Source organism: Mangifera indica, chromosome 4 (genome assembly GCF_011075055.1).
Source record: "Mangifera indica cultivar Alphonso chromosome 4, CATAS_Mindica_2.1, whole genome shotgun sequence".
NCBI classification, from domain to species: domain Eukaryota; kingdom Viridiplantae; phylum Streptophyta; class Magnoliopsida; order Sapindales; family Anacardiaceae; genus Mangifera; species Mangifera indica.
Genome location: NC_058140.1, coordinates 19,232,653 through 19,251,731, shown reverse-complemented (window position 1 = coordinate 19,251,731; position 19,079 = coordinate 19,232,653). Strand labels below are relative to the sequence as shown.

The following is a 19,079-nucleotide window of genomic DNA, read 5'->3' as shown; positions in this document are numbered from 1 at the left end:
CTTGCCTATTTGGGATGCTGTTGCAAACTAGAAAGCTTTTGCAATCAAATATAGGCTGGTAAGAAAAAAACCATGGAACTGAGATAATCATGTTAAACCAAACTAATCAACCAAAGTTTTAAGTGTGCTCTTGAATAGAGTCCACTGATTTTCTTTCAGTAGTGACACAAAGCATTATACTTGGGTACATCTGTGAAAGCTGTCATTTAAATAGGAATAAGAAACTCTTTGCAGCTGCAGCAGCAGCAGCGAAATGCTACAAGTCCAGGTACTCTATTCTTGCACGTAATTTTTACTTGTAAATCTCAGAAGATATTTACTCATCCCTGCGTAAATATCTTCTGAGATATTTACTTGTAAATCTGCGTAAATACCATAGTAGAAAGTACATCAGAATAAGACCGACATAATCTGTCTTCTGTCATTGTTTCTTTGATGGAGATTTGGGAGTAACCAGGTGAACTTCTATAACCTTGACAAGATTCAAGTTCCATAAATAAAATGACGAAACCCAGTCAACATTTTCTGAGACAAATGCGGCACCTATAAGTTTGAATTGAACAACTTCGGGGAAAGAATCATCAATCAGAAGAAAATGGGAGATGTTACTGGTATTGTTCATTTCAAAAACAATTGCCAGCTTCCAGCTGTATTAATTTTTTCATGTGCCGATTTGAAAATTTTCCAAAATTCTGCATATTTCTTCAGTCTTCCAAATATGTCACCAGCTCTAAACCAATGAATTCTCAGTATCAAGCTCAATTCTACTGTATCCAGGGACCTTCTGTACATCAAAACCATCCATTACTGACCTCACATGCCCAAATTTATTCCAGTTTCCTTCTTCCGCGTATATATTAGATAATAAAGTATAGTGCCCAGCATCACTTGTACTAATATCTGAAAGGTCTTTTTCAATGATTTTGATCATATCTGTTCTTTTATGTATTCTGCACCCATTAAGAAGAATACTCCAAATGCTAGCATCAGCAGGAAATGGCATTGTGTGGATCATTCGATATGCTTCATTGACATGACCATTGCGGCTTAGAAGGTCAACCATGCAAGCATAGTGTTCTGAATCTGGCTCAACTCCAAAATCCTTCATCGCGTTAAAATAAAACTTCCCTTCTTCCACAGAACCTGAATGACTGCAAGCCCATAAAATGTTTGTGAAGGTAAATTCATTGGGTTTTATTCCTGATTCTAGCATTTGCTTGAAGAGTGAGATGGCAGTCTGTAGCTGACCATGCATTCCATAACCTGCAATCATGGCACTCCAGGATACCACATTCCTTTCTGACATGCTATTGAAGACTCTTTGAGCCGTTTGAAGGTCTCCACACTTTGCATACATGTCAGTTAATGCTGTATCTATATAAATATCCTTCATTATGCCATAGCAGATGAGCTTGCTGTGAACCCATTTTCCCTTTTTAAGATGACCCAAATTGGAGCAAGCTTGAAGAACACCTAAGAAGGTCACTTCATCCATCTGAAGACTGTTCAAATACATTTGATGAAAAAGACTGATTGCTTCAACTGAAAATCCATTTTGGGAGAATCCAGAAATCATAGAATTCCAGTTTACAACGCTTTTCTGTTGGATCCCATCAAATACTGTCCATGCTAAATTCACAAGACCACATTTCGAGTACATATCAATTAGTGAATTCTGGACAAATTCATCTGAAAAGTCTCTTTTGATGACATAACCATGTATCTGAAGCCCAAGGCGCAAAAAACCCACATTTCCACAAGCTGACAGAGAACTTGCCAAACTAAATGAGTCTGGCATCAGACCCTGTGCCTGCATCTGTACAAAGACTGCTAATGCTTCATTCACCAATCCTTTCTGAGCATATTCTGATATGAGCATATTCCATGATATGATATTGTCTTCCCCAAGTGAATGAAGAACCTTTTCACATTTGCTCAATTCAACACATGCAGCATAAAATTGGATTAATGTTGGCCCCAAATAATCAGACTCGGATTCCATAGCTTTTCGAATAATATGACAATGAACTGACTTCCCTTCTCTAAGCCAGGCTAACCCGGCACATGAACCTATTATAGTCAACAAGGTTACTGAATTGGGTTCCGCTCTAACCTCGAGCATCCTGAGAAAAACATCCAAAGCTTTCCAAAAACAACCACTTCTGTTGTAGCAAGAAATCATTGCTGTCCATGAAGTAGTACAACTTTTGTCAACCGTGAAAAAAACAGTCTCGGCACTTGACAAATCATTACATTTACTATACATTACAATGAGAGAATTGCCCAATGGTCCATCAATCTTAATCTTCCTCCGTAATATGTGACCATGAACAGACCTCGCTAGTCTCAGAACACACAATTGGCCACAAGCCTCAGCCACACTAAGCATCGTCACACAATCCGGTTGAACACCTTCAACAATCATCAGTCGAAGTATATCGAGCCCTTCATCAACCTTTCCATTGTTAACACAACATGTAATGATGGAACTCCAGGAAACCACATCTCTAACCGACATTTTGTCAAACACTTCCCTAGCATCGTCTAAACAGCCTATTTCACCATACATACAAACAAGTGAAGTCTCAATAACATCATCATTATCAAATCCACACTTGATTATCCTTCCATGAACTTTTCCACCAATACCCAGATCATCAGAACCAGAACAAGCTCTCAAAACCGATGGATATATGAAGTTACTAATAGGGCCGTGCTTGCATATCATTTTATGGTAGAGTGAAATGGCTTCTTCAAAGAGATTGTTCCACACATAACACTTGATGACGACGGCCCACATAAAAGAATCAGGTTTTGTGAAGGTTTCAAAGACAAGCCTCGACGATTGGAGTGTACCCATTTGGGCATAGGACTCAATGAGCCTAGTGGAGGCGGGTGGGTCATTGTGACGGCCAGTAACCAAAAGGTGGGCATGGAGTTGAGTTAGAGTTCTTAAAGTAGTGCATGATCTGAACAAGGGCATGTAAAGGGTCATGATTTCTGTTTGTCAGCAGCAAAAGCCAGCATTCTGAGGCGGTTTCTGTTCAAAAACTGAGGTCAAGTTCAGAGCAATGAATAAAGAAGACAAAGCTTTGAAGATTTAAGAATGATATTATTCATGATCGTATCTTGAAACTGGCTTTCCACTACAGGCTTCCAATTGGCGATACCGATTTATAAAATTCAGGTCCTTGTTCCTAAATATTGTTGTGCTGTTGCTTTTCTTCTGTTTTATTTATTCATTTGAAAAAAATACTGTTAGCTCCTTCAAGTCTTGTTCCTGTTACAATCACTTCACCCTTATTATAAGATAATTTTTTTTTTCTTTCGCTTAAAAGTCACCAAAAAAAAATACATGAACTTTTCCTGCTTGTTTTCCCGTCTCAACTTTGCAAGTCGGCTCCATTCCTCCCCACGAAAATAATATACATACATACATACATACATATATATATATATATATATATATATATATATATATATATATATATATATATATATATATATATATATATATATATATATATATAAAAGATACAAAAGAATCATGATCATATACAAACTACAGGGTACGGATGAGGACTACTAATAAAGATTGAAAACAGTACTTAGTATCATGTTTTGAGCTCAGATTCTTCAAAGCTCACGAGCATGTCACTTCGGCTCCTCATCTTCTGGATCCATGGGCACTTCATGACGTGGCCTGTTATACTTCTCACGCAGCTGCTTGATTGGGATGAAATCCCCAGCTGTATCCATCCCATAAAATAAAAAGGAAACATATGGATGATCGAACCTTCCCTGTATATGATAAAGTGCAGCCCACATGTGAACAAGAAAATCCTCTGGGGACATGTTTCATAATTTTTAACAATAATTCTGCGTACCGTGTCTGGCTGTTCAGGGGCTATCAAATTATCCTCAGGAACTGCAATACAGGAAAACCATTCAAAGTTTAATAAGAGCATTCACAAAGATGAATAGCAATAACTTTAAAACAACCTAGGATTTTACTAACCCAAGAAAAGATACAACTATATTTCATGTCAACACAGGATATAGTGAATCCAACATATACAATTATGTTATCCACGTCAGGTATTATGCAGGCTCAACTCTGTAAAGCCTACAAGTTGAGTTGAATACTGATAAAAAGGCATTCTGACAGAAAAAAGTAGATTATATTGGTACAAAGAAGAATCAAACTGCTACAATTACCATATGCCACTAGTAGATTGGGATCTGCATGCATGTCAACCAAGGCCTAAGAAGAAATTGAAAACCTTGATTAGATTAACAACAGCTGCAGCTTCATACTCATCTAATTGACTAAAACAAAAAGAAAATGGCATATGCTATTTCATGAGGCAATTGATCCGGCAATAAAAATATAATGCTGTATCATTTACTATATCATCTACATTCTCATGGCAAAAGAGAAAAGATAAAGCCAGTGATAAGGTTAATTGCACCTGATAAAATGGCTGATTAGAACCTCGAGGCAACTTGTCGACTTGTGCAGTATCCATCCATGAACTAGATTCACAGCACACTGGATCCATTCCACAAATTACAGCTTGATAGCCTAAAGCCATAGCACAAGTTTTAGCAAAATAAACAAGCTGAGAAAGGGAAACAAGAAAGAAAGCAATTAAAACCAAAATCCTCTCATCCTATGGTGTCAAAGGCATCTGGAAGATGCATCAAAGGCCCCTAACATTCTTTATCTTTCTTTATGTGTTTATGTTTTTTTTTTTTTTTTATGGGAAGGGGTGTACGAGAGAGGAAAGACACTCCAGTGATCCAGATATATTTTAAGAGATGACAATGGAATAAGGTAAATCTAGTTTACATTGACTAATTGATGAACCCATGCAGAGACACAAAACACTTGAACAAGAGATTCGAGCATCAATCATTGCATCATCAGAAAGGGAGAAGCCAACTCTCATTTTTACTAGTGACATTTGATTCTTTTGGGCTTCAATTATTCATAATTCTACGAGGCATTTGACATACACCTCACACTAAATGATTACAATCAGGAAGGATCTATCCATTTGGTACAAGGTCACATTTGTACTGAAGCAAAAGTTAAGAGCATAAATAAGTATAGAAAAAGTTAAATTAATGCAGTGAAATGCATGATAATTATATACCAAAAATTTTATGCTTCACTTTCTGCCCTAAACGAAATGCATATTGTGCAGTTTCAAACACCAGAGCTTTTGCTGATGCAGCCAGAGACTCTGCCTCTAATTTGGAAATTTGATCCCGCAGTTCAGCCGCTAAAGCATAATTTTCACTCTGAATGGCACTCTGCAAATCTGCACTGCAAGTAAAGAAATTTAAACAGTCCAGTAAAATTTTCATGCTGAAAATTAGTCACAACACTAAAAATGCTCCCTAAAAAAGGAATGACTACATGATGAATGACTCACCGCAATCTTATAACACTTATAGCCTTATCTTGAGCTTCATTCTTTGAGGATAATCCCCTTTTTGCCTCCTTTTGCCTGTTTATTTCTGTCTCAACCTTTCAAGAAGAACACTTAATAAGCGTACTAGGGTCTCCATTTACCATGAAGCTAATTCAAATGCACAGGGATGTGTGTTAAGGTAGGCAAGCATAACCAAACTTAATATGTTATACATTGAAACTATTTAAGGTTAAAGGAAAACAGTCCTCAGACTGGATGCATTAGTCCAAAGAATACATAAAAGTTGTAGTAAACAAATTAACAGAACAGCAGGCTTTGAAGTAAGAAAAAAAACACCTGGAAAATGAGCAGGATGCTTCTTAACAAGTTATTTACTTGAGTAATATGTGGAAACGATCTCCTAATGAGTGGTTTCTGACATATACAGGATGAGAGATCTAACCTCGGTAAGTTTGTTTCTCAACTGTTGTGCAACATCATACTGCTCCATGTTTAAAGCGCACTAAAATTTAATGATACCCAACCATCAAAGCTTGTGAGTGGAATCCTTGAATTTGGGAGAGAAATTTTAAACCATTTCACTATGTCTATGTATAAAGATGAAATTAAAAAAACTGTGCATAAAACCTGTACTCGAGTTGCCAAGTCTAGCTGAAAAAAGAAAATCAGTATATCCTCATTAGCAGCCTCACTACGCTCTGAGCTTGAATCCAACCCTTGGTCACCACCTTTAAAGAGCCACCCAGCTTCAACCCTCAAATTTCTCTGTCTTAGTCTATTGGGCTTACCCCTCAGGTGTAAGTTTTGAACACATTGCTCCCAAAGGCATTGCCCATCAATCCCCAAATAGGTTTTCTTCACTAGTTTGAAATGTCTTCGCCATGAAGAAGTTGACCCATGAAACGCGCCATTTCCAGAGATTGTTAGCGTGCCTACTGAAAGGCCTTGTACCATTTTTGTCCAAGGAAGGAAACTTTAATTACAGAACAGAGTAGAAACTAGGCGTATCACTGCCTTTGCATCTGTATTAACACAAAATAATCAATTCAAGGGTGTTATAGCAAAATTTAATCAAAAGAGAATACTAATATTATTTTTATTTAAAATTTTCTTCCTTCCCTTTAACCAACTAATATTATGGCCTTCTTCCGATCAACTACCAAAACATCACATGGTTCTCAAAAATTACCAAAATAAAAAACAATTTGACAACATGAAAGTAAAGAAAGTGGCACTAACTAATTGAGAGAAATAACTTTAAAAAAAAATTAATTAAAAGATAGCAATTCCATTAATTAAATAACAGACAGGAGGTGGGTGCAACATCTGATGATAATAGAAACTAGAGTAGAGAGAGGGAGAGTGCATCAAAAACTAACCAGAAAGCTGCGGCTGCTGCCTGCCGCGAAACTAGATTCAAGAGAGAAGCCGCTGCCGTTTCGTCCTCAAAAATTACAAATATTGGTTGGTTTGTTGACTTTAAAATTAAAATTAAAAAAGAGGTAAAATCCTGTGTAACGAGGATTATGCTATTGACTTTGTTATCGCGCCAGTATGTTGACAAAACCATTTTACCCTAATGACAAAAATGCCTCCCACAATTCCCGTCCACGTAAACATTTAACTTACTTTGTTTTTTTTTTTTTTAAATTTAATTGAAGTGCAAATGAAAAAACAAAAAACAAAAAATATTGATTTTATATTGTTATATCAAAAAAAGATTTTACATAATATATATATATATATATATCTAATTGGGTTTATTTTTTCTTTTTAGAAATATAGCAAATTTGCATTCAATTAAGATACTTTATATTCATCTTAAAAATAATCTGAAAATAAACAAATAAAACCCATGTAGCTATTAAAGAAAGCTCAAATCAGCTCTGATTTATTTTTATTGAAAATCATCCAATTCCAATTTAACATGATACAAAATGAACAAGCTTATTTTCACCATCAGACACTAATTGCTGAACAAATATAACGCTACAAATCAGAAATCAGACCCAAATTTACATGACTAACAACCAACATACAAAAGACCTCCCCTGCTAAACACATTTAAAGTTAAATACAAAATGGCAAATTACAGCTTTAATCATCATGGGGACTAAGGCCGCTGATACACATATTTTGTTCTTGGGTCCACGATAAGACCTTTTCCTCCATTCACTTCTAAATCAAGCCTGCATCAACCACATAAATACAACATTATAATCCTATTTCCTTTGTTCTGACTGTAAACAAGGAATAAGGAAACAGTATGCAAGGTGCTATGAGTGCAGTAAACGTGAAAACTGCACACGGGGCAAAAGAGTGCCCATTCTTCGGTAAATGGAAACAAAAGTGAATGCCCAAAAAGAAAAGAACCAGAAGACTCACTGGAACACAAAATCAGGGATGGTCAGTTGCTCACGAGGAACATATCTAAACAACTGCAGAAGCCGATCAACATACACCACTTTCTTCCACACCTAAGGAATAGCAATTAGTTACCAAAACATTCAGAAGCAGTAAACTACTAAACTTTCAAAGTTCACATTTCAACTAATGTTTGACAAACAGTTTCAGACATACCACACTATCCACTAAAAATTGCATTGCAAAGATAGCAGCCTTCAAGTGTAAAGTAGGGTGCAGAACGTAAATTGCCTACATAGAGCACATAGTGCAATCAGAATTAAGATTAGCTTTGTTTTGTTAATAAGGGGATTATTAGTTGCATACATGCAGGTTACGTTGATGTTTCCGACCAAGTATTTGCTGTAATCTTCTCATCCATCCCAAGTCTGGTTGGCTGTTTATTACAGAAACAAAAACAAGATAAGCAAAATAGGACTGTAAAGATTAAGGACTGTGACATGCGTTATACAGCTCCACATCAGCCCCTTTGAATTGTTGTTATGAAGAGCTTTATTTATTAACATAAATTTTGAATCTCAAAATCTAAATGCCCAAGGCCAAATACAATTCATAATGCTAGCAAACAACTTCACAAAGAATGAGGTTCTTCAGGAAAATGGAAAACTAGTCAACTAAACACAAACTTCAAAAGAAATTTATTATTCCCACTATTTTACCAAATTCAAATGCATGTTAAGTTCGACTTCTTGACAGTTTCCCAACTATGCTCGGTCATAAAGATTGTTCTGCTTTCTACCTGGTTTATGTTCTGTTCTCAAGGAATGGACTCAGGGATTTCTTAGCACAACAAGGAGATCATGATGAAAATCAGAATGTTAGGAAAGAAGGAAAATCAAAAGCTTAAAAAATTTTAATGAGTACAAGACAACCATTTGATAATTATAACATACATTGAAGGACATGAAAATGGTTTGCCAGATTGTTTCAGTTCCCACCATTATCGATTATACAAGACAAAACAAGGAAGTATAAGAAGGCATAAACCCTTCTCCAACCATGATCAAAAGATCACACTTTACTGACCATGAGAAAAAAAGCTGCTCCTTTGTACTAATATTTTGTCAAAAATAACACGCATCATAGTCACTAAAAGTTATAATTATCACACAATTTATATTGTCCTAATTTTATAGATATATAGTAGCAGAAAAAGGTGCAAAATAACCATAAACAGCTTGCCCTCGACACAATTTAGCACCTAAAAAATACATTAAATTGACAAGGAATCTAAATCAACATGAACAATTCTCAGTAATTTACTTGGCTTTTCAACAGGCAAAGGCACACAATATTGCAACCCAAACTCGATATGCATGTTAGCAAGTTCACCAAAAAATACTTACAGCTGTAAAGATGCAGCAGAATGAAAGTACACAATAGTATAAGGCTTCTGAATTAAGGGCTCAAATTCCTGAAATTAAAATTAAAATATTTAGATCAACATCCAGTTGTTGACAAGAATTAAAAAGTCAATAAGAAAAATTAATTAGGATGAGAGGCATTTCCATAGATGCTAACAAGTAAAATGGGTCAAACGGAAGCACTTTGTAACTAAATTACCTTCACAACATAAAGTACAAAACGCTCAAGATCAAGACAACGGAGCAAAAAATGTGCTCCCACAACAACCATTACAGGGCGTCCCTCAATGTCTACCCCACCACGGTAACTGAAATAGAAAGAACAGAGTTACAAAATGTTATATGCACCATAAGACCATCAAACCAGAATTCATATACTCTTTACAAGGAAAACAAATTGGTTCATAAAAAAGGTTCACAATGCCATCCAATAGAAATGGATCATTATCTGAATTTTGACAACCACCACTAATTAATCTACCTCAGTTAACTTAATAATGGAGAACCAAATCATGTAGTTTTATTTAATTATTTAATCATGTAATTTTCAGTTTCCTATCTCAAAATCATGCAATCAGAATGCAGATAAAGATGAAAAACAATTAAAATATTCAGTCAGTATGTAAACCAAAAGAAAATGACTGAAATGCTTACACAATCTTCATCTCAGCGATTTCAGAAAGATTAAGTGAATTGGCCTTAGATAGGTATCTTGAATGAAGTGAGTATTCTTCAGCAACAGATAATGAAGGTCCACCAAGGTCACCAAATCCAAGCATTTTAGCACAATTCCACCCACGTTGTGCTTGAGCAGTTTTTTCCCATTGTTCCTTGCGTTTCTGATCTGGATCTTTCATTAAGGACATAAAGGCAGGATCCAAATATGAATCCAAATATGACGAGTTCCTATGAAAACAATGTTCACCCACTGAGTCATTTGGTTGTTATTTTATCATCATTATTAAAACAGTAAAAGATTGTATTGTATTGAGTTACGAAAAAAAAGAAACAAAGAATTCAAAAAAAAAAATTGTATGGCCAAGATAAAAGACAACTAACTAAAGTAGAGCTTTACAGAGAAAACAACAAAACCAAGGAAAAAAATCAATATTATCCCAAAAATCCCATTCCAATTGAAAACTAAAACATTCTAGAGCAAGTAATAGTCCAACAGTGAATTATGCATGTGCAAATTTCTGAAAAAATTGACATTTGTACACATACAGACTCCTGGAGTGAATATCTTATATAGCCATTGGCTCAACACCCTTAAAATGGTTTAGATTTAATGCAACATAGTGAACCGATGTGCTTTGATAATGACACAAATTAAAATTAGTCTCAACTATGCTGATAAAAGGGTTCAAAAGTTGTTAAAAATATGGAGCTGCTGGAGCTTCCTCTATGTGTATTTTGAACAGCATGCTGCCTCATCAAAAAAGTGCGATTGCAGAAAAAGCAGAAAAAACTGCAAGACACTTCACTTGAAAGACATAAAACCAGCCTAAATAGTGCATGGCTTCGTGAACAAGCACACAAGCAAACTGAAGTGAGGACTAAATTGTAAAATACTCCTGACATCTATGCATGCCCTTATATATTACTAAACTATGAAATATAATTGTAAGAAAAAAGAAGGAAGAAATTAAATTAATATAGCACAGTAAACCATGACACACAAATCTCAAAGCTCACCCAAATATTAATAATCTATCACAAAAAATTAAAACAAAAGATATTTCACAAAATTGAAAGTTGTATGATTAAGTAATTAACTGACCTCCGTATCAAGCCAACATCACTGACTGGAAGTTCAGCTGGAGCCTGTGGAGGCTTCAGAGGAGTCTTTTTGGGTAACGTCTTTATTCTAATTTTACGTTCATCTATAATTGTCTCACCATTCTCATCCCCAACATCAGCAGGAAGTTTTGAAATGGCCACCTCCTCCTCATGCTTATCCCGAGGAAAATAAAGAGGAAGCAATCTACAATGTGAATGTAATAGTACTATGAGAAAATACCTTTAGCGTAATAAATATTAAAATATATCAAATACAGAAATAACAGCAAATGCCACAAGACAAATAAGGAATTATGAAAATTCATTTAAAGAAAAGGCATATATTTTGCTGCTGCCAAGTAATTAAAATAATATATAACATTACTATACCTTTTATATATTTCTGTATCAGATGATGTTGTAGTGCAAAAAACAACAGCAGTAATTATATCCTTCTGTTTCTCCAGAAACCGCCGTACAGTCCCTGAAGATACAGCAAACAAACGATGAATTGGAGATAATGAATAAGAATAAAAACACTCCACTAATCACTACCGAATGCACATGACCTATGTGCCTTTAACAAAAGTTATTTTGCAAATCTTTTTAAGTCCTAAAAGATAATTGGAGCAATTACATCACCAATGGCATTTGTAAAACTTCATCAAATGACATCATTTTTTAAAACAGTATTTTTGCTTGACTCTACATAAGAAAAAGATATTAAACTTTTGATAATTAGTAATTATGATAACAATCTGTACAATAGCAGCATTTGCAATGACAAATCTGTATTTAAATGTCCTAGTATCACAGAATACATGATTCAGTTCTAGCAATTCCCATATATTCACTATAATCTGTAATGTTAACATAACCAAGAGCTGTACACAAGGACAATTTCTTACTTATAGCCACATGTGCAGCTGGTTCACGTGGATAGTTTTTAGCCTCTGTGTATATACAACCCATAGCAATGCTGCATTCATGCACATAAAACAGGAGTTTCAAATTTACACAACTGTAGCAGCACAACAGATATACTGACTGGAAGAAAGAAAACAACATATTATTTGCTACCAAATAACCTCTTAAGCCCATTTTCAATGAGAAGTTCCAGGCAAGACCGATAGCAGTGACTAAGAGCGTTCTCTGCAGCAGTATGATATTTAACAGCATACTTGGGACCAACAGTATGGATAACTCTCCTAAAATATCATTAAATGAAAAAGATCAATCAGTTTTCAGCAATGCAGAAATTCATGAATCTGGAACTTGAAGAATAAATAGTGAAATAAGCCATGGAGTTTAAAACGAAGCACATCAGATATAACTAGAAAATCACAGATATTAAAGTTCAACATTCAGCAGCACAGTACAACAGACTGCTATGGCATGAAATACCAAATATGCCCATGGTAGAGTTTAAGAAAAATCAACTAATTGCAAGATCTGAATCTAGGGACATATTAGTGGAATGTTCTAAAAATGAAGACTCCCCAGTCTACAATAAGGCATAAGCATTTTCATAGACTCAATTAATAATAGATGAACAATGTATAGCAATAAAGGTGCAATGTCATGTTTGAAGGGAGAGAGAATACAAAAATGAACTTCTAAACACTTGAATATGTTTTCTCTTATCCTAATACACATGTATTGAAAAAAGAAAAAACCTCCAATCTACCCACCTAGCAGGAAGATCGTACGCATTAGTTACTTTCGCCATCCCAGTCCGGCATCCACCCTATCAAGAAACAGAAAGTACATCATGTCAATTCCACTTCTCACTTTCTACATTTATACTGTTCCTTCGTAATCAGACACAATAGAAAGCTTCAAATGAGACATGCTTCCTCTTTAAATATGCACTTGCAAACCACAATACATCTTTTGTTTTAATATGTTAAAGTTACAAGTAGTTGTTGGGTAGCATGTAATTCGGCACCCACGACTAAAGCCATATGACCATGTACCACTGACATTATAGTGAAGTGAAAATTTTTGCATAGAATCCAAGAATGAAACATTTACAGTTAACATACCAGCGTAGCACACTCTTCTGCAAGACTGGGCCCAGCAGCTGCATGCAAACCAGGACTGCTGTGTGCTTCATCCAAGTTCTGTTGACAATCCAGAGAAGAACTGAATAAAATAAAATATTAACTAGCTAATTTATCTTATTAACTATCCCATTTACCAATAATTCATGCTTGTCCAGACTCTAAACTAAGTGGTGAATAGCAATGAAACTAAATCAGCTTCCACAAATTTGAATTTCCTAGTTAAACTAAATACCAAGTTAACAAAGACTGGCTATAGATGTTCCTTATATGTGATGAAACGGCAAGAACTTCCTGGAACATTATCTGGCAAGTCAAGAAGCTTATATAACCACTCCTTATGAAAGGAACTTTCAAGAGATGGTTATGCAAACTCACAATGTAACGATTAAAATTACAAACTAAAGTCAGCAGTATGAGCCTGACTCTGAACATTGAGAGCATGAATCTACACTGTTTATAATGGATTATGATTCAGGGGAAAAAACTTCAAATCCAGAAGTTACAGTCTTTCTGAAAACACAAACATACCAAAAATCATGCCAGGTGTCACAAGGAGACAAAATTAAAAAGAGAAACATAGTCTACAAGTCATCATCATAGAACAAAATTAGAAAGAGAAACATAGTCTACAAGTCATCATCATAGATTCAAATGAAACAAGAATGCATAAGTATTAACTGCTCACCTCATTTGTAGAATTTACAACAGCATCTACTTCAAGATTCCAGGGATTTCCCCTCCACAAATATATTTTCAAGTTAATTTCATGATCCACAGGAAACCTAGAAATCATCCCATTGGTACTACTTTCTGCCCCGGATGGAGACGTTAAGGGATCAGGGAAATATGAATTAGAAAACGAAGGATCGTCATTCTCATACACCAAAGAAGACCTGTGCTCCGCATCACTCCACCGAGGAACTTGATCCAAAGTAACAACAGAATCCCCACTATCACTCGGTAACCCACCCCGTGGCGTGGCTGTGGCCACTGTCCTATACATTTTTGGCCCACCCAATTAAAATGTGTCTTTCCCTAACTTCTAAATTCCCTCTCAGAATCTCAAACTTTCAATCGTCCACATGAATTTCAAATGCGAAACTAAACTAATCGAAACAAGTCACCCTGAAAACAACAAAGAGAGAGCCTACATCAAAATCGAAATCACCACATACAAACGTAGGATAACGAGTCCTTTCAAAAGGAAAAAACACAAAATCAAAGGCTTCTCATTCCCAACTAAAAATTAAGCAGAAAAAATAAGTCAATTCTAATCAACACAGAAAATTGAATTAACCGCACTAATCAAACCCTAAAATGAAAATTTTCAGTAGAATTGAAACATATGAGTATCGGGATGAAATTAAAACCCGAATATGAGAATTGAGACAGCACACCAGTGATTGAAAATCTGAATACTCGTAAATGAGCTTTTAATTTTGATACTTTAAGCGTGAAAAATAACAACTATTATTGCAAGCTCACGATGATACGTCAAGTTAAAATTGGAATTTGTCTTTTGTGCCGTTTGAGCCAGACTTCCAATTCCACCCACTATTTTTCTACGCATTAATGTAGACCCTGTTGCCTTTGCCTGTTGCCTGTTGGTGCAAATATGGATCAAATTTATCAGACAAATAAATAAATAATTAATTAATTTAAGAAAATCAGACTCATGAAAAATACGTAATAGAAAAATTACAAAACTTTTGAAATATATCAGTCAAATGAAACAACATAATCTATTTATAGGAAAAAAACATCTTTTTACAAATTTAATAAACAAATAATATGAAGCAAATATATCTATAATAAAATAAAAATTATAATTTTTTTTCAAAGGAAAAATCCCACTCAAATCGGATTGCCACTTTATAAATTTTATCTTACAAATAATCTAATCTCAACTTCCCTTGAACTAGAATTTTAAGTGAAAGTCATTGTTGGTGCTTATTGCTTAACCACTAATTCCAATCACATGCCGGGCTTGTTTGCACCAAATAGAGTTTGAACATGAATTGACTTAAATTTGACTCGATTTTATTACGATTAATTTGAATCAAACTTAAACTGACCAAAGATTTTGTTGAAAGCTCATTGATGGGATGATTAGTGATATCGATGGTATATATAATATTACAAATGAGATAAATAGTATTATTGATATAAAGAATGATATCTCCGATAGAAAACAATGTCGTCAAAAAGAGAATTTAAGCTGAATCTAAATTAAATTATCAAACTACAGTTTCAAATCGAACTTAGTTCGAATCAAACCAAATGTCAGTTCAAATTAAACCAAATGATAAATACAGTATTACAGTAATGTTTTTACCATAAAAGACACTGTTAAGTTATTTTTCTAGCGCTTGAGTTGTCTCAAAAAAAATTTCATGCGGATCAAGTCAAACTGCATCATTTTCAAATGAAAGCACAGGAACATGGCAACAAAGCTGTGCTCGTCAACATTTTCTTCTTGTTCATGGTTCTCAGTTGCCCTTCTAAACTGGGATTACACCCTTTCTCAACTTAAGATCTGTTTGTTGAGGTAAAAACTGTAAAAACCAGTTGTGCTTTAGATCACTAATGTTTTATGAAAAAAAAAAAAAAGGAAAAAACAATTTGTAATATAATTTCTTCTACACCATTGTCACCTACCAAGTTGAAGAACATTCACCTGAAAGTTGCCCCATCAAAGATGAACTTAGAAGATTGAACTATATATCGATCCAGTCAAATTATGCTCTTAACAAATAAGTTATGAACAACTGAACTCACAACTCACTCTCTATCAGAGACTAGTGTCAATTCATATCATCTCTTTCATATTACATAAATGATTAGGAAAAAAATGAGTACCATTCTCCTATCAGAAACTATATGAACACTGATATTCCAGGAGCAGATTTGTCACTACATACTGCTAACCCAGTAAATTGTTACCTAGAAATGGCTCATTCATTTACTCCAGCCTTTTGTTTCAGCATTTCAATGAATTTCTCTCTATTCTCGGCGGACATCCCCTCCGCTGAACAATCACCAACTCCCCACTCAGCCCCACTCAAGCAGTACTTGTTTTCAATCTCCAGTCGGTCCCTGAAATTTTCCATACTGTAGTAACATTACCATTTAGTGTTTTCATATGATTTCTACATGCATAATTACTATAAAAATGGACTCATCTACATTTGATAATGGGAAGCCATCAACATAATTAGCCTTATAGGGCGATATTGTGTGTTGTGACTTGCTGCATCTGAAAGTAGCTCTAGTATAAACATGCAAAACTGAGTCTGAAGTGGATTCATCTGACAATTGAGCATAAAATAGAGCATAAGTTACATAGCCAAGAATTTACTTCTCTTTATTCAACTTGGATTTCCCTAGCAGCTTCTTGAGCAGGGGTGATTCTTTAAATCTTGCATCATTTTCTGCATACTTCTTCTGGTTTTCCTCTGCAAAAGGAGTTTCAACTCAGTCTATTTTATCAAACAAGAACTGAATTTACTACTTGTTGGTAATCACACAACCAAGTTGGGAGATCAAACCTTTGAAGCGATTTAGGAAGTCGATTTGAGGCAACTCAGGACCAGGAACTGACTCAATTCCAGAAAATCCAGACAAAAATCCAGCTTTACCTGAAAAACTCAGAAACCCAAATGATCAGTTACATTTACAAATCTCATAAATTCATTAGCCTCCATAGACATTAAGTTCCCAGAGGCTGGAGAAGCAATAATAAGACGATGCAAAAACCATCTTTTTGATTGGTTTTGGCTTTGTTCCAGAGGATGTTAGCAATAATACCTATTGATGAATCCCTGACTTCAGGTCTTTTAAATTTGATTGTATAGTTAATTATCTAGACAGCCACTGAAAAATCAGTAGTGAAATCACTGAAATGCTTTGTCACATCTTCTCCAGAATGAACAATATCTGCTTAACATCTTCCATGCCAAATTGTAAAAGGGGAAATCCCATTAAAAGTGTAGATACTCATATTACTTGTTACATGATTAACATTTCTACTTTAAGTAATGCTACTGGTATGCAAGGGAAACAGCTCAAGTGTTGAATAAATTAAGGTATTTTCAGAATTTTGCCTGAAGCAAGCAAGCAAGCAGTTATTATTATCATGACAGTGAAGTCCCAACTAAAACTAATTAATACAAAACTTGTAGAAATAAAAAAAAAACAGTTGATTTGCTCTTCATCAATACCAGAAAAGTAAAGTCAAGACCTAACAGTAATTGAATTGCTCACCAATATTTTATTCAACTTAGAACGAAATAACCGTAATTCTAACCACATCAGTAGTTGTAGAGAGGCCCTTCGAATGGTTGGTCCCTCTTCCATAAAGCAAGAACCCAACAAGATATAATACCGCTGGAAACACCAATAATAATAAGAGAAATTGAAATTTTTACCTTCTTTTTTTTATCGTGTATATATTTATATCATTCATCTCTAAATTTAAATAAAAATATCACAACAGTAGTTTATTTTTTTAAAATATTTCTATTGATGTAACTTATGCAGAAAGAGAGAATATTATTTCTCTCTTTTTCCTCAGTCTTCCAATGAGAAAGAGACGAAAACTGTTAAATTTATTTAAAGAATTAACATTTGTTACAAAGATTTCATAATAAAATTATTCACATTTAAGTCAGTACGTTATGTATTTTTTTATGAACAATTAAAAATTAAATAATATATGGTAGATTCACATAAAATTTAATTTTATTATAATTTTATATTATTAGATTGTTTAATATTGTTTAATATTATTTTTATTATTTAAAATTATTATAATATTATATTAATAATTATAAAATTTAAAAATTTAAATTTAAAAAATTTTCAAACGAAGCCAACCCTTGGCACGCCAACCACCTCCCCTTAATTTTTTTTTCTCTTTTCTTTATGTAATAGGCCCATACAAGTTTAATGGAAAAATGAATTCAAATGCCTCTGTTAAAATAAAATATTATAAATGGGGAACAATTAAAATAAAATATTATAAATAATTTTATTTTTCTTTAGTATTTTATTCATGCAGTGGAGCCCAAGGGTGAAAAAATCCAAAAGAAAGAATTGAAAAAAAAAATCTTAAATATTTATTCAGAGTACACCAACTCTTGGCGTTGTCCCCAAGAGTTGGCGCCAGCCCTTCATTTCATTCAGCTAAACCCCACCAAACGTTATCTCCTTATTTTTTCAGTTAAATTTTATCAAATAATTTTCTAAATTATATTTGTCAATAATTATCTGACAATCATAATAGATAAGGTCTAATATAAGATATTAAATAAATATGATTGGATTGCAGTGGGTTATTTTTTTATTTTATATCTTTATTTTTTAAAATTTTTAATCTAAAATTTATTTTATTTTTCAATTTTTTTTTATTTTTGAAACATCTATTTTATTTTAAAATACTTATTTTATTTTTTATAGTATAATTTCAAAGTTATAAAAAAAAAATTAAAAAAAAAAAGAGAAAGAGAAAGACTATTTGTATGAGTCGAATATTTAAAAAAAATAGATTATTATTATAATATATTTATTTAAAATTTAAGATAAATAGTATATATATATATACACAAATTAAAATAATGTTAAAAATTTGAATATCCCTAATAAAAAAATATCCAATGTATTACCTGGGCTTGAAGAGGGAAGAATGGCAGCTGAAGCAGCCAGAGGGATAATGGAGTAGCGCATCACGTGAAATGGTGTGGAAGACGAAGACAAACAACAAGTGGAGCAACTTTGGAATTTTTTATCGCATCCACGTGGGAAAGATGGGATCTTGTTACGAACATTATTGGGTTTTGCGCAGAGTGTCAAGTTGGAGAATGAGAGAGGCGGAAGTGTGGAGAAGAAAACCACGACTGGACCCTCTCTCTTGGCCGGGGAGAGAGAGAGAGAATAAGATGGGAAAATAAACGGTTGTTATTAACCAATCCAAATTCCATAGAAAGCACTTGTGGCATCCTGCTATT

The 19,079-nt window shown here is 34.1% G+C and overlaps 4 protein-coding genes across 9 annotated transcripts; all 4 read right to left on the bottom strand.

Annotated features, from left to right (window-relative positions):
• Window positions 1–68: 68 nt before the first annotated feature.
• Window positions 69–3,213, bottom strand: LOC123213955 (putative pentatricopeptide repeat-containing protein At1g69350, mitochondrial). The gene has a single exon (XM_044633608.1). It carries the CDS (start codon window positions 2,993–2,995, stop codon window positions 731–733), a length of 2,265 nt encoding a protein of 754 aa, XP_044489543.1. The 5' UTR covers window positions 2,996–3,213; the 3' UTR covers window positions 69–730.
• A 279-nt stretch (window positions 3,214–3,492) lies between these two features.
• On the bottom strand, window positions 3,493–6,972 carry LOC123213957 (clp protease adapter protein ClpF, chloroplastic). The gene is made up of 9 exons (XM_044633610.1): window positions 6,821–6,972; window positions 6,069–6,463; window positions 5,884–5,943; window positions 5,442–5,536; window positions 5,160–5,332; window positions 4,473–4,585; window positions 4,219–4,264; window positions 3,888–3,928; window positions 3,493–3,801 (listed from the first exon to the last, which is right to left on the bottom strand). Exons 2-9 carry the CDS (start codon window positions 6,393–6,395, stop codon window positions 3,655–3,657), a joined length of 1,002 nt encoding a protein of 333 aa, XP_044489545.1. The 5' UTR covers window positions 6,396–6,463; window positions 6,821–6,972; the 3' UTR covers window positions 3,493–3,654.
• Window positions 6,973–7,303: 331 nt separating this feature from the next.
• On the bottom strand, window positions 7,304–14,614 carry LOC123214824 (protein GDAP2 homolog). 4 transcript variants are annotated; one of them, XM_044634821.1, is made up of 15 exons: window positions 14,472–14,614; window positions 13,760–14,199; window positions 13,054–13,131; window positions 12,700–12,755; window positions 12,097–12,216; window positions 11,917–11,987; window positions 11,399–11,492; window positions 11,010–11,213; window positions 9,884–10,135; window positions 9,429–9,537; window positions 9,212–9,279; window positions 8,172–8,241; window positions 8,022–8,096; window positions 7,827–7,918; window positions 7,304–7,630 (listed from the first exon to the last, which is right to left on the bottom strand). In XM_044634821.1, the coding sequence occupies exons 2-15, from the start codon at window positions 14,075–14,077 to the stop codon at window positions 7,555–7,557; spliced, it is 1,683 nt and encodes a 560-aa protein (XP_044490756.1). In that variant the 5' UTR covers window positions 14,078–14,199; window positions 14,472–14,614; the 3' UTR covers window positions 7,304–7,554. The 4 variants fall into 4 exon arrangements, with proteins under 4 accessions (XP_044490756.1, XP_044490755.1, XP_044490757.1 ...); XM_044634820.1 differs by having other exon boundaries at window positions 14,445–14,592; XM_044634822.1 differs by having other exon boundaries at window positions 7,827–7,909; window positions 13,760–14,521.
• Window positions 14,615–15,335: 721 nt separating this feature from the next.
• LOC123215093 lies at window positions 15,336–19,040 on the bottom strand. 3 transcript variants are annotated; one of them, XM_044635150.1, is made up of 5 exons: window positions 18,738–19,040; window positions 16,623–16,712; window positions 16,433–16,529; window positions 16,018–16,185; window positions 15,336–15,629 (listed from the first exon to the last, which is right to left on the bottom strand). In XM_044635150.1, the coding sequence occupies exons 1-4, from the start codon at window positions 18,796–18,798 to the stop codon at window positions 16,029–16,031; spliced, it is 405 nt and encodes a 134-aa protein (XP_044491085.1). In that variant the 5' UTR covers window positions 18,799–19,040; the 3' UTR covers window positions 15,336–15,629; window positions 16,018–16,028. The 3 variants fall into 3 exon arrangements, with proteins under 3 accessions (XP_044491085.1, XP_044491084.1, XP_044491086.1); XM_044635149.1 differs by lacking the exon at window positions 15,336–15,629 and having other exon boundaries at window positions 15,774–16,185; XM_044635151.1 differs by lacking the exon at window positions 15,336–15,629 and having other exon boundaries at window positions 15,774–16,170.
• Between the last annotated feature and the right edge of the window lie 39 nt (window positions 19,041–19,079).

What these genes read in the sequence shown, in the direction of transcription:
- LOC123213957 (XM_044633610.1), bottom strand. Translation starts at nt 6,395, where the DNA reads ATGGTACAAGGCCTTTCAGTAGGCACGCTAACAATCTCTGGAAATGGC. An exon ending in ACTTGGCAACTCGAGTACAG is followed by an intron (nt 5,944 to 6,068) that starts GTTTTATGCACA and finishes ATTAAATTTTAG; the next exon opens with TGCGCTTTAAACATGGAGCA. An exon ending in ATAAGTGTTATAAGATTGCG is followed by an intron (nt 5,333 to 5,441) that starts GTGAGTCATTCA and finishes CTTTACTTGCAG; the next exon opens with TGCAGATTTGCAGAGTGCCA.
- LOC123214824 (XM_044634821.1), bottom strand. Translation starts at nt 14,077, where the DNA reads ATGTATAGGACAGTGGCCACAGCCACGCCACGGGGTGGGTTACCGAGT. An exon ending in ATTGAAAATGGGCTTAAGAG is followed by an intron (nt 11,988 to 12,096) that starts GTTATTTGGTAG and finishes GCATGAATGCAG; the next exon opens with CATTGCTATGGGTTGTATAT. An exon ending in AATTTTTAGTGGATAGTGTG is followed by an intron (nt 7,919 to 8,021) that starts GTATGTCTGAAA and finishes GCTATTCCTTAG; the next exon opens with GTGTGGAAGAAAGTGGTGTA.
- LOC123213955 (XM_044633608.1), bottom strand. Translation starts at nt 2,995, where the DNA reads ATGACCCTTTACATGCCCTTGTTCAGATCATGCACTACTTTAAGAACT.
- LOC123215093 (XM_044635150.1), bottom strand. Translation starts at nt 18,798, where the DNA reads ATGCGCTACTCCATTATCCCTCTGGCTGCTTCAGCTGCCATTCTTCCC. An exon ending in TCTTCCCTCTTCAAGCCCAG is followed by an intron (nt 16,713 to 18,737) that starts GTAATACATTGG and finishes TGAGTTTTTCAG; the next exon opens with GTAAAGCTGGATTTTTGTCT. An exon ending in CTTCCTAAATCGCTTCAAAG is followed by an intron (nt 16,530 to 16,622) that starts GTTTGATCTCCC and finishes CTCCTTTTGCAG; the next exon opens with AGGAAAACCAGAAGAAGTAT.